Below are 17,898 nucleotides of genomic sequence, written 5' to 3'. Positions count from 1 at the left end.
AATGGTGAATTTGCAGACGCCAGCCTGACCTCTTAGCCTTGCACCGAAGGAGCGAACAGTTTCATCTCGATCCTGAGTCATGCTGTGGAGGGTAATGCGAGCTACCATGGTGTTCTCCTCTCTGACAGCAAGGAGTCTAATGGCCTTCAGGACATCTTCCTCGGATTTTTCTGTGAGGGATCCACCAGCCGAACATGTGAGATCTCTGCGCAGTGTCTCGTCACAGCATTCAAGAAGCTGTACAACGCGGTCCTTCCCTGTGACCTTGGTCGCCTGGACATAGTCCTTCCATCTGGATTTAAAGTATGACCAATCTTCGCTTGTTCCGGCAGTGATATGCTTGGTCGTTTCACTTTTTCTACTTTTGCAGAGATGGCAGGTCCTGTGGTATGGACTGTTGCATGGGCTGTTAAGAGTGCTGCTACCACCACAGAATCAAGGTCTTCTGTCACGAAGTCGCATGACGGAATAGGGCATCCAACGACTGGCATGTTTGTGTCTTGAAACTGTAGGTTAGAATCTCTGATGTACCAAGTTGCAGAGGTGAAAGATCTCCATCATAAATAAGTAGGCAATACTTTTTACAGATGACTGTTTTTCACGGTCAATCATAAATGATGGAGATCTGCAATGAGAGTAAACACATCATGTATAACATGGATAATTAAACATATAATCCTCTAATCACTAGCGTCTGGCTCGAACAAGTAAGGCCTAGCGACACCAAGTGATTTTGTCTATGAAAACAAGTTGTAACTCGGAAACTAGGCAAAGCAGGAGACAAAGTCTACATTGGCACTCAAATCTATTCTCACATGACGTCACAGAGACGCGACGCTCTGATTGGTTGAAATTTCCTTCGCGGGTGAGAATTGTGCACTGTTGTCAAAACGATCGATTTAAGTTGGTTAAAGATCGAAATGAGTATTTTTTATGATGGGGTTTCATTTATAATGATGCCAATTAGTGATTTATGTATTTGTACCCCCCTAGAGTACATTTGATCTTTAACGTGTTTTTATCCCCCGCAACGCGTTTTGCGGGGGGGTATTAAAATGGACTCCGTCCGTGCGTCCGGTCCGTCAACTTTTGTCTTTCCTGGAGCAGAACTCTAAAACCGTTCACTATTTCTTCACCAAACTTGGCACATACATAGATCTGGTGGTGTACTGGTGCCTTTTGGTAGTTTTGGAATTCTGAATAAAATATTTTTGTCGTTTCCATGGCAACAAGTTTGACTAAAACAGAAATTAGTGGTAGTGCACTTTTCCGGAGCAGAACTCTAAAACCGTAAAATGTTTCTTAACCAAACTTGGCACATACATAGATCTGTTGGTGTACTGGTGCCTTTTGGTAGTTTTGGATTTCTGAATAAAGTATTTTTGGCATTTCCATGGCAGCAAGTTTGACAGAGACTGAAATTGGTGATAGTGCTCCTTCCTGGAGCAGAACTTTAAAAATCTTTCAATACTCTCCTTCCACTTTTCTATATACATATCTAAATATTTGACATAATCATAACTCGTAGACATAATCATGAAGAGTATTTTGCCGTTGCGGGGGATATTGATGACTTTGTCTTCTTGTTTATATTAATCCATGGAAATTGTTATTTCCCAATCAATAAGAATCCAGTTACCGTACTCTGGTCAATGCACTTTTCAAGTACATTGACCCTTCCTAACTAACTTCATAATTTCCTTAAATGTTTATCATATTTTTATTAAGTTTCTAATTCTAAATAACGTTATATTAAGTAATGAAAATGGAGCCTTGCCTACTGTTTGAGCTAAGTAGTAAGTGTGCTTCTTTCGAACTAATGAAAAGAAAAATGGTTAATGAAGGACTGAACGAAATTATTGACAGAGCAATATGGAAAGTTACGCACCATCTTCCACACATTAGTAGAAGGAACATGGCAAGTAGGGTATATTCCTTGCTGTAAGTATCTAATTTCAGATGGACCAGGAACCAGTGTCAGTATAATTCCCCCCTTCCACACATTAGTAGAAGGAACATGGCAAGTGGGGTATATTCCTAGCTGTAAGTGTCTTATTTCAGATGGCCCAGGAACCAGTGTCAGTATAATTCCCCCCTTCCACACATTAGTAGAAGGAACATGGCAAGTAGGGTATATTCCTAGCTGTAAGTGTCTCATTTCAGATGGCCCAGGAACCAGTGTCAGTATAATTCCCCCCTTCCACACATTAGTAGAAGGAACATGGCAAGTAGGGTATATTCCCAGCTGTAAGTGTCTCATTTCAGATGGACCAGGAACCAGTGTCAGTATAACTCCCCTCCTTCCTCACATTAGTAGATTCAACATGGCAAGTAGGGTATACTGTAAGTGTCTAATTTCAGATGGACCAGGAACCAGTGTCAGTATAACTCCATCCTCCCCCCACACAGTAGTGGAAGGAACAGGGCCTGTATCTATTAGATGTACTGCCGACTGTAATCCTTCTTGTGGACTCCAACTGAAGAAGGGGACTACCGATGTAGGTCAAGGCCAAGTCACATTGGACAAGGTCAACCGAGCCCATGCTGGAGACTATACGTGTGAAGCTGAGAATGTGATAGGACGTGCCAGTAAACAGTTTACCCTTGTTGTTCACTGTAAGTACCAGCAGTTTTATGATTGTACCTTACTGATTATGTGACTACTTCAAATCCCATCAAATTGATATAATTATAATGTAAACATTCCCTCTGGATTATGGTAGCCTTATTCCTGTGGATTCACAGAATACATACAAAAAATCAAAAGAAATTTAACACTAAGTCATAGCTTTTCCTAGTGGTATACCTAATCTACCCCTGAGTTATCTCCCTTGATCCTGACGTCACTGAATTGTTCTCCTAGAACCCTTCATAATTTTTCTGTATGGTCCACACGCATGACGTGCAGAGAATCGAGTGAAATTTTCATTTCAAATCAAGTCTTCAATTCTTCATATATAGGTCAGTTACAAATCGCATTCCATTTAATATTCAATCGCATTGCTGTTTTGCATTTATCTTATATATATTTCCAACGTGTTTAGGATCTGAAGTATTCCCGCCCCTTTTTGATTGACAAGTATGGCGCAGAGCAAATGTTTACAATGTCAGAAATTCATGGCGGATGTTGATCGCCACTCTCTGTGTGCTTCCTGTTATAAATCTGAACTGAAGTCTCGTCGTTCTAGATCTAAATCAAAAACCTCTCCCCAGTTGGATATAGCTGTGTTCTCAGAACATTTGGCGGGATTTAAATCGGATATCCAGGTGGCCATCGATAATGTGTACGGGATATGGAGATGAGGAATGACGAAAAATTTGATCGGACAGCCGTAGGGTCTTGGTGGTCGACGGCAAGAGCCAGGAGCCAAAGTCCCTTCCTACGGAAACCAGGGGTGCTCTGACTGGAAAATGCGGTTATCACGCCCTGGCGTACGTAGGAGATCCTGTATTACCCGGCAATATGGCAGACAGACGTAGGGGCTTGGTGGTCGATGGCAAGAGCCGGGAGCCAAAGTCCCTTCCTACAGAAACCAGGGCTGCTCTGACTGGAAAAAGCGGTTATCATGCCCTGGCGTACGTAGGAGGCCGGTCCCCTCGAGGAGAAGCCAAGGGCTTCAGGCGACGGGAACGGGGTCGATCTAGCCGGCTCTGTGTAACAAAAAACAGGAACTTACTTTTGTCCTGCCAATTGATCTGTTTTCAGGATCAAAGATTCGAACACCACTGCAGACTTTGCCTTTGATGTTCATGAGTCAAGTCAGCAAAATCTAGAGATGGTTACATACTTCCACTTAAGTGGTCTTCCTGGGATACACTGACAATGTTCAATCCTTGACAGCATCTGTTTCTTGGTGTTTACAGTAAAGCCTATTGGTGATAGCATGGTAGTATCCAAGCTGATGCCCGATGGCCTTGAATCTCATGTCAGCTGCATGCATACCCTATATCTTCTATCTCAGCCATGTTAACGTGTATGGATGAAATTTTCCCTGACAGACGGGCAACAATACCTTTTGCTTCAGAATGGAATGAACCTGATGAACAGAGTGAAACGAGGGAAGTTGATAGTGTGCTTGATGAGGCTGAAAAGTGTGTATTTGAGACACAGATAAAGGCAAAACAGGAAATGTGTAGGGCATGTATTGGGGAAAGGAAAGCAAGTAAACAGAGGGAGAGAATTCTATCGGAACTTAGTCAATAAAGTGGAGTCAGGGATGCATAAAGGAAACAAGAAGAGACTGACTTACTGAGTTCTATGTTAGATTATGTTTTGACACAGATTAATGGGATAACTGTCTAATACAACAGACTCCCTTCCTAACCCAGAAGAGGGGAACCCAAAGCTGTGTGACCTATCAGGGAAGACTAGGGATCCAGTACCCATAGAGCCTGACCCCTCACTGAACTCAGATAACAAACTGAGCTTTATTATAGGCGTAAACATTCCCTCTGGGTTGTGTTAGCCTTTTCCTCCGTCACTTAGTGATGTGTTACAGATTCCCTGCGATAAATTTTTTAATAACTAAGGGAGGTAATCCTTACCTAGATAAAACCTGGTCCTGCTTGATTACCGCCCTTGACTTACTCTTCTGCTAGTGGTTTCATACAAGTATCATATGTTCCTCTGTACTCACTGAGTGAACACGTGTTGAGACATCCTTGGATCATCATCTTCTCTCTTCAAGTTCAACGTTATTCAGTAGTACCTGTAGTGCCTGAGTAGACTCTAAATTGTAATGCATTTGTGTACACACCAAGATGAATGTGTAATGTTGTCTGAGTCAGAGCAGACAACTAGTGCCCAGTGAGATTGGTGTGATCTTGAGTATGTCTGCCTTGAAGATGGGGGAGACTATGATGCATTTGAAAATCTTGTCACTTGATACACTCATTGGAATGCTGCATTCACTAATGAGTAGAACTGTGGGTCACATGATAGCTTTGTGGAACCTTATATTTATTAATTATCACACAAGATGGGAGTAAATCCTACACCCTGATTGACATATCAGATCGGAAGACAACAAAGGTTTGAGTTAGGAAGATTGCGCACAATCTTGCAACATTATACCTGAATCCAGTCCAGAATCAATACAGAAAACCTGTGACCACAACTGTAGTAGAGTATGTGTCTTGAGAGTTTAACTGAAGACCTTTCTGTACATCTTATCAGGATCAGATATTGGTTCATCATGTGTATCTCAGTAGAGACTGAACTGTAAGTGGCTGATGATTTACCTACTTTATACTTTCTATTTCAGTGTTCCTTGATATGCAAATTTTTAATCAATCATTTGTTCAGATAACAGGTTTTTTAGAAGTGGAGAGTTATTCCCCTTGGAAGCATGATGCCTATTGATGCCTGAAATAAGATGCCTTTCATAAAACCAAAGTTGTCCTTTTTCATTTTTGTCAGTGCATGTCAGCCTTGTTGCATGACCCATCACAGCATAGGATTTAGATGCATAATCAGTCAGATGCTGCCTAATAAATGATGTGCAGAGCAACATATATTGTTGATTAAAATACACACCTTCCCAATGCTCATTTTTTTAAAAAGCTTATAACTTTTCCATTATTTTTTCAAGCAAATATAATGCTTCTGCCAGTGCATATGTCATTGCTAAAGAGTGTGTTTTTTGGATTGTAAATATTATGTATTAGGAATGAGCATTGTCATTATGCACACCTTGTTTTATGTTTCATTGAAAAGTAATAAGGACCAGTGAATCTTAACTTCATGTGTTTGATGAAATTAAATCTACCATGGCTTGTTTGAAGTTCAACCTTTTCTGCAGAAAGCAAAGACTAACAGTATGACTTTACTTGGATGGAGACCTGTGATGAAAAAGGTTTAGTTCAGTGTAAATGTTGTTGAATAATAATGGAAAAAAATGCTGATGGAGCCATGTCTAAATTTGCAGTAATCCTGGCAGTTTTTCTCAGAAAATTCGTCTGAATTCGCCAACGTCTGAATGCTATCTGGGATTCTGATCCTTTATGTAGCTGTTTATCACAATGACTGTTTCGTTTAGTTATAGGTATCAAAATTGAAGTTTTTCATGTAAATATTCCATTGGGTTTTAATTTCAGATCCTGTCGATATAAGTATGTTTACGGTCAACTCACTCAGTCGTTCAGTGACAGTTAACGAATCGGATCAAGCTACCTTGACCTGCCAGGTTGACAGTAATCCAAAATCAGTCATCAGGTTACTAAATGGATCTGAGGAGTTGACAAGGGCAGATAACTCCCTGACAGCAACATACAGACTGGAGTCAGCAGACTGTAGACAAAGAGGGAACTACTCCTGTACTGCCACCAACAACATCGGGGCACCGGTCACCCAGAGGGTGGAGTTGCTAGTCAAATGTAGGTATTATTTTTGTAAAACCCCAACCTCTGTTACACCGTTTCCATAATCATGAATTTGTAACTGAAGTGTTACTAAAACTAAACTTCAGTTTTGTAACATGTGTAATATAAGTATTATTGTTAGCATTATAAGCAATGATGATTATTATTTATTTTCAGCATGTTGCACAGGTGCCAATAGGCTCCCTGATGACATTTTGCATTCTGCGGTTCATTTTTCCGTGAATTGACAAGGATAATACTGCAATTACTTGTTTCAAATGGAAATGTATGTGTTTTCGGAGAGTACACTTGAGAATGGATATAATTGTGACAAGTAGTATTAGGATGGGGTTCCTGCAGCAGTTATGTTCTATAGTGTCATATATGTCTGAAGCATGCCCCATCGATGGTGAAAAACTGGTGTGTTTGATGGCGTACCATCATTGGATGTGTCCTTGTTTTAAACGTAGCCGTAGTATTGAGCGACAATGCAATAGATGGGGTCTGCCATAAACTCATCGAAGTAGGCTAAGGAGTAGGTCGAGTATGGGGCAGTGTGTTCTCTGGTCTCAAGGCTATAATCGACTAAAGTATCCATGAGACCTTGTAACAGTTCGGTAGCCTCCAGACCTAAACTATGTACAGGGTCTTGAATTGCCCTCGACGAATCACTCGAAGTAGCGCTGAGTCTATGGACGTCCACCCCGATGCGCCTGAACAACCGTTTCTCGATCAATCTGCACATGATGATAAATATAAATATACGAATCTTTAATAAGGGATTAATACCGTATCGTGGCGTACGACGAGCAATTCTTCTCGCACGAATCCCCTACCTGGTCTGTCTTTCAAGTAATACAAAGAGAGTTCATTTTCTTTGATGTCCACCCGATCGATGTGGTAAGTTTTGACAGACCATACAGGGTCCGTGGCACGACGTTGATCCTCTCCCTCGAGTTCACCGGGTTGGTACAAACACCTCACGCTGATCTGACCCGATAGTATTTTTCGTACTGGTGTCCAAACAAACGCTCGGCTAAGGTGCGGTTAAAGCTCTCAATGGTGGCTTGGCTGCGGTGGGCTCCCACCATCCGGCTCCTGACTTCGACCATGTGTGTAGATAACAGCTGTGACACGGAACCCATGAACTCGCGCCCGGGATCGACTTGTAATTCGGTAGGCCACATCAAAGGGCTTCATTTGTAGATACGTTCCAGTGCCTTAGCTACTTGATTCGAATCTTTCGCAGTGAGTGGCTCGGCTCATCATCATCCGCTTGTTCGAGTTTTGTTGTCTCGTAAGTGATAGAATCGTCGAGTTCTTTCATTTTTGCCATATTGTCCACAAGCGATCCACGAATGGTTTGTAAGGCCTTGTCTAGCCCTCGCAGTTCCTGAACAACACCTGGCAAGGGTTCGTTCCAGTAGGTGGTCAATATTTTGTCGATTTCGTTTGATACTTCTTAAGCGCGGTTGCGGCACGTCTCTCAAATCATCGTTTCAATCGATCGCACTCACCGTGGCACTCAGCTCGGTCCTCACTGTCTGTAAAATCTTAGCGGTCTTAGTGAAAATATTTTGCTGATAACCGGCAATATTTAATTTGTCGCAGATAAAGTGGGCACCATTGCGAGTGGCCAGCGTGGACAAGGCGAGGGGTTTTCTCATAGGGGAATGCATGAGATCAAGGTCCGGAGCACCTTTCAGTCGAAGCATCTCTAGATCATCGATTTCCAAGTAAGAATAATTGCGATAATGGGGAGAGAGATTTTCCTTTCGTTTTAGGGTATCGTAATAATCATCGGCGGTCATCTTTAACAGGGTATCGCCTATGCTTTCACCCGTTAATGAATTGTTGGCTTGTTGATCGAGGGTTCTATCACCAAATCGTTGTAAAGATATAGAAAGTTACTTTCAATATAAACGATGTCGTCGGCATACGTCGACAAAAACTAAACCCTTTCTGAAGATTGAGGGAACCCCTAGTGGTCAAAGCCATTCATCAGTGCGTGACGATCACCAGTAATCCAAGTACGATCGATGAAAGCCAAATGCTGTTGGTGCGCTTTCCTAATCTGGGCGTGAACGACGTCATCGTTCCCTGTCTTTTCAGATCACTTTGGATTCCAATAAAGAGAAATCGAACCATCGTGAAAAAAAATGGACATCAAAATTAGCGGGAACGAGATCCTGAGCATCGCCGACAGTGTTGTGTTTTTCAGTTACACAGACCTCTGGAGAACTGCGAGCGAACTGCATCCAGCGACTCGGTTGCGTGGGGTTATACTTTTGAACAAGCCGATCTCTCCGCTATAAGGCTATAGCCGAGGCATTCGGGAACCATTTGTACATTTCATTCAATTTTGAACTACTCGAGGGTTACATGCCGTTTAACCAAGCCGCGCTGGGCGATAGGCTGGAATACGAACTCACGTTTAACGATTATGGCCATGTTGTTGTTACAAATACCATCAGCAGCTATACCATCGACAATATTTCGTTGAAGTTCGACAAGGTCATGAATCAAGAATTGGCTCGACAAATTCGCAATCAGTATTTGGGAACATTAGCCATCTTCTACGATCGCGTGCTGCATCATCGGAAGAACGTCAAACGTACCCCTTCGATGAAGGGTATTTTGAAAGATTAAACGAAAAATCACCGTTTCGATCGATCGCACTCGCCATGGCACCCAGCTCAGTCTGCACTGTTTGTAAAACCTTAGCGGTCTTCGCGGAAATATTTTGTCAAAAAATATTGGAACCCAGAGATTACAAAAGTGGAAGTGACCATCAAGGGCGTGCCCAATTAACTCTTATCCAAGGCATGCGAGCTGACCAGCAGTGGGACAAAATCAAAAAATTACCGAAGATCAAGTGCCCACCGGAAATCAACGCGATCGTCAAGGATCTCGGTCTCGCATCCGTGACGCTAGGACAATACCTTAAGACCAAGTACGCGTTGTGGCTGGACATGCGATCCAAGACAATGTGGACGACGATCATCTTCACGGGAGCGGGCGTCACATCGACAACAGAAGCGAAGGGATCACGATTCAAATCACCAAGAAGGCTCAAACCGCCGGTAAATCAAACCTATATTTGTACGTGATTATGGATGTGCAGCTTAATATACAAGATGGAAGATTTGTGCAAGCCATTTATTAAGTTCGATATTGAGCTGCCCCTGGAGCCGCATTGCGCCATTGTGTGCGGTCAGACAGGGTGTGGGAAGACCGTTTTTCTATTGGATATGCTGGAAGGGTTCTATTGGGATGTGTTCGATCATATCGTGATTCTTTGCCCTACTATACGCGTCAATAAAACGTACACTGAGAGATGGGTGGATGATGAACGACGCAATGGTGTATAAAATCGACCCGGGAGTACGTTTACAGAGCCTTTCACGAGAAGTTCGAGGGAGAATCGACGCTGTGACGATTGCAGCGCGAATAAAGAGATCACCAAAAAGAGAGATATTTTATCATGTTTAGCTATTTAAGGATGTCATATGAAACACAGCGTTTGGGTCCTTGCGCAAAAAATTCAACTCGGTCCTGAAAGACCTTAGGGAACAGACGCGATGGGTCGTCTTATTTCACTGCAAGGATAGGAATTTGTTCAAGGAATGTTTAAGAGGAAACAGCGTGATTCCCACCAAACCTGAGCGGGAATGCATGAGAACATTGTTAGCCGAAACGAAACACTCCGAACTCGTGCTGAAAACAGACCAACCTGTGGCTTATGCGTTGTGTTAGCTAAGCAACAAATTCAAGCAAAATCAAGCAACCTGTTTAGCAAATTGAATATATAGCCATTTTATAAAAAACATGACAACGTTTGAAATTCTAGTGTTGTTTTACCTAACATTCATATTGTTCTGTTTTATTAAATTAGATATAAAAACAGATTGATGTAGTATAAGATGGAGTTGGACAACATGGTCGACCAAATGATAGCCGAGGAGGAGGGTGAAGATGTATCCTCCCACGTCGGGGATAAAAGAGAAAGCCTTGTGTCCCTTGCTGTGGGTAGGAAGGGGAAACAATACTTGGGTGAAAACATCACCACCGAGAAAACTTATAAAATGTCCAATGGAGACATCAACAAACTGTATGTGAGATATGAAGCCCGATTCGGTGCTGAAATGACGGAAACCATAGGGTCATCTATAACCCAATTTTACACTGTAATAGTTTCGTCTCTGCTTCCCATTCCTCCGGAATGTCGACTTTATTTGTGCGAAGATTTTGACGCGGATCCGTTTATCAGTGACGCCTTGAACACCCTCAGTTGTGAGTTGTATCACCGATACGGTATGTTCTTAGCTCCAGTCACCGCAGCGATCATTACAGCGAAGCATTGTCAATTTATTTATTTATTTATCTATATAGCGCCAATATCCAGATCACCTGCTCAAAGGCGCTTTGTTTTTCCTTCGATCATTGGATGTCAGTCTCACACGGCACAATGTATTATCAATCTCAGCTCCCTGGGGAGCATACAACATAAATGTTTCACTAATGATATACAAGATGACGGAGGCGAACATTGAAACAATCTCGACACCTGCGGAGGAGACCCCCAAGTGATTTATACCGTAACAAAGAAACCCAAGAATCCGAAAAAAGTAGCCGTCGGCAAAAAAGGGGGGTTAGCTAGGCATCATCATAAACCGATCAATACCCCACCATGGATATCCCCCCGGCCCCCACATCTTTGACAGAACAAATCATCTGACAGTTACTTAAAGTCCAGCTTGATTTTAGACTAAGTGCAAATTGTTTCCATGGAAATCATAAAAAAAATAAGACATACATCTGCAAATAGCAAAAGGCACCACTTCAAGATCTGCCTCACATATCTGCCAAGATTTACTAAAAGATATTAAAAAGTTTTTGAGTTGTGCTCCGGAAATGAAACCTACCACGCCTTTTTGGGACTAAGTCTGAATGCCATGGAAACCGAGAAAGATAAAAATGACAAAAATCTGCAAATAGCAAAAGGCACCACTTTGGGACCTGCCTCACATTTCTGCCAAGTTTTACTGAAAGATATTAAGAAGTTTTCGACTTGTGTTCCGGAAACGAAACCCACCCGTCCATTTTGGGACTATGTCCGAATCGTTTCCATGGAAACCGGGAAAAATAAAAATGCCAAAAATCTGCCAAATATCAAAAGGCACCACTTTGGCATCTGCCTCACATACCTGCCAAGTTTTGCTGAAAGATATTAAGAAGTTTTCGATCTGTGCTCCGGAAACGAAACCCACCCCTCCCTTTTGGGACTAAGTCCGAATCGTTTCCATGGAAACTGGGAAAAATAAAAATGCCAAAAATCTGCAAATGTCAAAAGGCACCACTTCAAGTTCTGTTTGATATATCTACCAAGTTTTGTTGAAAAATATTGAGCGGTTCTTGAGTTATGCTCCAGAAACAAAGTCCACCCCTTTCTTTTGGGACTAAGTCCGAATCATTTCCATGGAAACCGAGAAAATAATAAATCACAAAAATCTGCAAATAGCAAAAGGCACCACTTTGGGATCTGCCTCACATATCTGCCAAGTTTTACTGAAAGATATTAAGAAGTTTTCGAGTTTTGCTCCGGAAACGAAACCCACCCCTTCCTTTTGGGACTAAGTCCGAATCGTTTGCATGGAAACCGGGCAAAAATACATTTGCCAACAATCTGCCAAATAGCAACAGGCACCACTTAAGGATCTGTTTGATATGTCTACCAAGTTTTTGTATTGAACGTTTTTTGAGTTATGCTCCGGAAACGAAGCCAACGAACTCACCCCTTTAAGACTAAGTCCGAATCATTTCCATGGAAACCGAGAAAATAATAAATCACAAAAATCTGTAAATAGCAAAAGGCACCACCTTAGGTTCTGTTTGATGTATCTACCAATTTTTGTTGAAAAATATTGAACGTTTTTTGAGTTATGCTCTGGAAACAAAATTATTACGGACAGACGGACGTGCGAGGTGACGATTATATCCCCCCGCATTACATGCTGAGGGGATAACAAAAAGACGACACCACCGCTGCTGGTCCAATTTAACAAAACAATTAGAGGTAAACCCACAAGTTATATTATAATTATGTCTACCTCTGACGGAAAAACATTTGTCAACGATGCGTATCACTCCACCATGGTCAGCGGTCTAGCCATTGCGTGTTTAAGTAAAATGATCACGAAACAACCAACTCCCAAACTCGATTTCAACGCTTATGTGAGTGCGGCGTAAAACTATACTCACTCACTCGCTCACTCAACGCGTACGACATGGGCGTGCTCGTCCTAGATTTGGGACTGGCAATGGCCACCAAGGATATGCTCATCAAGCAAGGGATCATTCCGGAAAACATTTTAAAGTAAGAGCCATTATATATACAATATAAATGGCCACGATTGTCTTGATGGTCGGTGGGGCTTTAGTCAACGCCCTAGCCTCTTGGGGTAGCAATTACCTTTTTTCTTATCTACGAGATCCCAATGCTGCTGAAATAGAAGTGGAACGGAAACGTCATGATTTAGCCATCGAGAAATTACAAGCCAAACAAGCCGAATACACGAAAAAACACATGCAGAGAATAGATTTTATCCACAACCAACTCCAATGAGAAGGTCACGCCATGCGAACGTTTAAGGACGTGGACGAAGCCATGCATGTGTATTATCTCGTCATCGGCAAACCACTCTCGCACCTCTCGGCAACGAACCCACACTCTCACATCATTAGCGGCCTTCCCCGGAAAAGAAAGACCGTGAGTTGACCTTCGTGACATTAGGTTAGCCTCGACCGTGTTGATCATCAATCAATTAGACTAACATATAACTAAGTGCATATAGCGAAGATGAGACCGCTCTGTATCATTGCAAATACGTGCTTCTGGGAAAAACCGAGACTTGCGGCAAGAAATGCAAGACCGACTATTGCGGGATACACATGATGTCTATCAGAAAGGGTTTCGTGAACTACATGTGTTCTATATGCGGTATCGGAGTGAAATGTCATTATGGTTTGTGCAAAGTCCATGGAGCGGACGTGATCTGAAACCAACTTATTTATCAACCAACTAAGAAAAAGAGTATTTCAAACGAATAAACTTTTTAAACAAAATAAAATCGGGGAATGAACCCCCAATAAACCTATCAACACAAACTGCCGGAGGAAACCTCACTAAGGAGGGGCAGCCTGTAATGTGGCTAAGGTATCTAGGCGTCACAGGTATGGATATCTTGCTGGGAACAGTCTGACAGATGTAACCAAGAGTAATATTAAGCTTACCTATGCCATGGTGGATGTGCAACCTCCCTCCTATGGGTCCTCCGGCCACATGCAATTAGTGCCATTGCATCATCCATTGCCTCATGGAAGACAGTATCATTGAACAGGTCTTGTCAGCTTGTCAGTGGGCATTGTCAAACACATTTACCACATTTTATCTGAGAGATGGAGCCCAAGACTTGTTAGAGTCCATAGTTGTTGACAAGTCTATCCTTACCACCTAGATTTTCTCTTGTGAGGAAACGGATTGTGGGAGCAGGGACTTCTCCATGATTTGGAGAATATGCTTGCCAACCATGCCTTACATGTTTGGTTTTCAAGGGGAGATGTAAGGAAATGGAATAAAATAGTCATCACCGAGGGTGAGACCACATTAGGTTTGGACCATAGGTTGATTGTTGTGATCCTCGTTTGCTGCAGAGCCTCAAATGGCAGTTAAGGGCTAAACTTAGAAGGTATTCATATCCAATCAGGGATAACACTGGTCTTCATGGAGTGGATGAGATACAGAGAGGATATGGCATAATCATGACGTCATCCAAAGTACTGTTAACCTGAAAAGAAGTCATCAGTGACATCCTTAACTCATTAAGTCCGAGATCCGCACATATTGAGCAAATTAATCAACTCCTCACAGCAAGTGACGTGTTTATGGGGCAGGTAATTGGCAGTTTCTCACAGCGAAAGCCACATATATTCGTCAACAGAAAGCACCTCTTGTTCAGCGAGAGACGCGCATGTGTGTCGTACTTCTAAAAATCGCAATGTACCTATTATTTCAACCGATTTAGTAGTACTGAGCAAATATTAGCTTTTCTTACGAGGAAATGCTACCTTTAGTGTCAATCAGAAGAAGTATTTAAAGCATTTTGATAGCAATTGCTAATCATTATCATAGGCTTGTACAGCGTTTGGCAAATGAACACATGTCGGCGAGAAAGGGGATTATATGACGTTTTTACAGAGGTAAGTGTCTGGTACTCTTCATTGGGAATGGATTCTAAAATACCTCTGTATGCACATTGATTGAATTAGATGTAATGGTTTCGAGGTTACTGAAGTTAATATTTTCTTCAACTTCGTAATAAATAGGAAACAATATACGAAATTTCAAGGACATACTAAGAATTCAAACGCAATAGAATAGTTTGAATTTACTTTTTAGGCATCATTACGTTGTCATGTTTCATATGAAACATAATGTATAAACACAAATAATTATATATCCAAGCTCGAATAGATTAGACATAATTTAACTTACTAATTTGAAGCTTACTGAATTGTAAATAGTTATTTTCCATAATCTAAAGTTGATAATGTTACCTAATTGAATATAAAGTGATAAGTCGCGCATTTGCATCGAATTATATGCATGTCAATGTTATTACAACAATGAAATCTTTTACTACGTTTGTTACAAAACACAGTAAGTTGGTAGTTCAAAAAACTCTCACACCTAAACAGGAGGAATATTATAAGTTATTACATGTAAACCATACAAAGGTATTTCAAGCATTTATGTTCAAGCTGTTAAAGTGTCATGTTGATTTGAATTGTCAGTTTTCTGTGCAATTTACATGAGCATTTCTAAAACATTTCTATTTGATCTCTGTAATTATCAAATCCGGTGTAATTATCAAGTGTATCAATGAACTCAGTCTCTATTGATCCATCGTCAATAAAAACTGGATAGTATACCAGTTACGGTATCGATACACATGCGTATAATCAATCATATTACAGTAATGAGATGACTGAACACCTCTTCCGACCTTGAGATAACAGCCTCCGGTAGAATGCATATGTAGTTCCGTCCTTGTTGAAAGGCTTGTCCCGTGACAAGTGTAAAATAAACAGATGCGCTGTTATATCTTTGGACAACTTGCTTTATGGAGTCATGCCCCCCTCTCTTTAATGTTTATGCATGCATGCACATCTGTAATCTTATGAAACTCGTTTGCATTCAGTATAAATATAGGCACGCCCACCTTCAACTGCAAGTTTATACACTATAATAATTCAGTATAGTGTCATTTCGTGAATTCTGTAATGCGTGTACCCTAGTTTGGATATTCATTCGTATCAAGGTAAAGATTATATTTACATGTACAGGAAACCATTATGTTTTATGTAGTAGTTGTATGCATAAAATGTATATGAAAATAAATACTATCTTTACTCAATGAGGACAAATAAACTCGCCAAAGTGTCTATCTACTCCTATTTGTCTTATGTGTATATTTCATACATCGTTACCAGTGTGTATGTTTACAAGACACAAACTGTTACATGATTGCTTGAGTTGATAAAACTGAAACCCAGCATATCGACTGGTCAAGGATATAGCCAATAATCAATCTCTATCCAAGCTGTTGAGTTACCAAACGTGCTCTTCAGAAATTTCGCCACGCCCCATCACCTGTCCCTTCCTCTGTGACAGGTATCTCATGATACGATTGGTCACAGATAACATATGACCAGCCACTATATAGAACAGTTGAGATATCGAATGTTCTATTTGGGAAATTTGATGACGCCCTATCACGTGACTCTTTGTTTTATGTCTATACAAGGAATCTGTAGTATACATTTTTTATATGTATGTTTATATGGTCACGCATGTTTTCTGCATTAAATCTAGATGAAACAAAGTGCCAAGCTATGAATGTGCTCTATTTTAGTCACAGACCAGTGTAATAGTACTTTCATTAAAATAATTTGTATACACTAGAAATGTATTGGCAAAAATGCTATTTTCGTCGAAGATTATAAAGTATGTAAGTAAATTCTTCTTTACAGTATGTCATTGTCATAGATGTTTTCTAAAATTAAACCTCACACAATGATATGAGAGAGAGAATTTGTTTATGCGTGTCTCATCTCTTACATACAAAGAATACATGCATATTGTGATAAAATATAAGTGTACAAGCGCCAAAGGTCTACAAGAGAAACTTGCAATCAAATTACATAAAACTTTGCATTACACGATATGTATTCACACCTGCTTTCTTTCAACATATATCTTTACGACACAATCAAACAATCAGGACTTGTTTGTACGACTAGACAGTTTCCTGTCTTCCCCGAAACCTGCCAGGGAAATCAGGTGTGATTAGTACTAATTAGTGTCGGCACAGCGATTGGGCAATCAGGGAGGGGTTCCAGGTGTTGTGTAGTGAGGTAGCTCTCGGGCTTAATGAGTTAATGGTACTGTTAGCAGAAGTAATGTCATCAGAACTCATAGTGTCATCATCTGAAGTGTCATTAACCAAGAGCTGCATCATCGTCCACCAAATCATTAAGTGCAGCATTTGTGAGATCAGTCAGTGCGGAATTTGGCAATCAAGTGTTTGAGGGATGTATTCATGAGATTTCGGAATTATTATCAACAATGGTACATGGTTAAACTTGTATGAACATACCCAGCCATGACAGGATGCTATCTAGACTAAGGCTTAGTCTCAGAACATATATAATTTTGCCCATTTATGTTGAAAAGGAGCCCTAGGGAGACCAGAGATTCAGAACCTGAGGAAATCTAGACTTGCTTTATTTAGGGCTTTAGCACTGCAGAGAGGGCTTGGCAGTAGGGAAATTAATGTGGTTCAGGGACTGTGAGACAGACTAGATGCTATCATGCTGGCTGTATTGAAAATGTCATTTTTGACTATGACTTTAAAATTTTTCATCTCTCACATTAAGCACTTTCTGTTGTTTTCATTATCATTATTAATTTGATATGCAAAAAGTATGTAGTATGATTCGGGCCACTTTCTGCTATTTTATGTAGCTATGACCTTTGTCTGATGAGTAACCCTTTACTGTATTTTCAGCATGGATGCTGAAATGCAGGAGTGATCTCAGCTATGATTTTGTTCATTATACACGTAATATCAGAGCCTTATGGTGCTGGTGTTGTTTCCTCAGGTACTCCTCAACTAGATGAAACAGTGCCCAAGCAACTCAAGTACGCTTCCAGGCAGGGTGGTGATGTGAATGTGTCTGTGTCAGTCCTGGCCTACCCCCTTCCTACATTCACCTGGAGTAGATCCATCAGCACCAGCCAGGACCTCACTGGTTCCTCCAGCCCTGTCTCAGACATCTCAGTCACTGCCAGACTACACCTTACTAACCTCCAGCAGCAGGACTTTGGGGACTATAATCTTACAGTTGACAATGGTGTGGGCGGGTCAGTGACATACACAGTCAGCATTGTGCCAACAGGTGAGAGTTGATATAAAA

The 17,898-nt window shown here is 41.2% G+C and overlaps 1 protein-coding gene across 1 annotated transcript in view; it reads left to right on the top strand.

The window, feature by feature from the left end:
* The window catches only part of LOC124253580 (hemicentin-1-like), a 118,584-nt gene that overhangs the window by 43,196 nt on the left and 57,490 nt on the right, over positions 1-17,898 (top strand). The window contains exons 7-9 of the mRNA XM_046687387.1: positions 2,362-2,616; positions 6,097-6,375; positions 17,584-17,880. Coding sequence (XP_046543343.1) covers positions 2,362-2,616; positions 6,097-6,375; positions 17,584-17,880 — 831 coding nt within the window. The remainder of the gene's footprint in view (positions 1-2,361; positions 2,617-6,096; positions 6,376-17,583; positions 17,881-17,898) is intronic.

This window comes from Haliotis rubra, unplaced genomic scaffold, assembly GCF_003918875.1.
Source record: "Haliotis rubra isolate DU_JTF1 unplaced genomic scaffold, ASM391887v1 Scf545, whole genome shotgun sequence".
NCBI classification, from domain to species: Eukaryota; Metazoa; Mollusca; class Gastropoda; order Lepetellida; family Haliotidae; genus Haliotis; species Haliotis rubra.
Note: the sequence above shows the minus strand (reverse complement) of the source record. Positions and strands in the feature narration are given on the sequence as shown.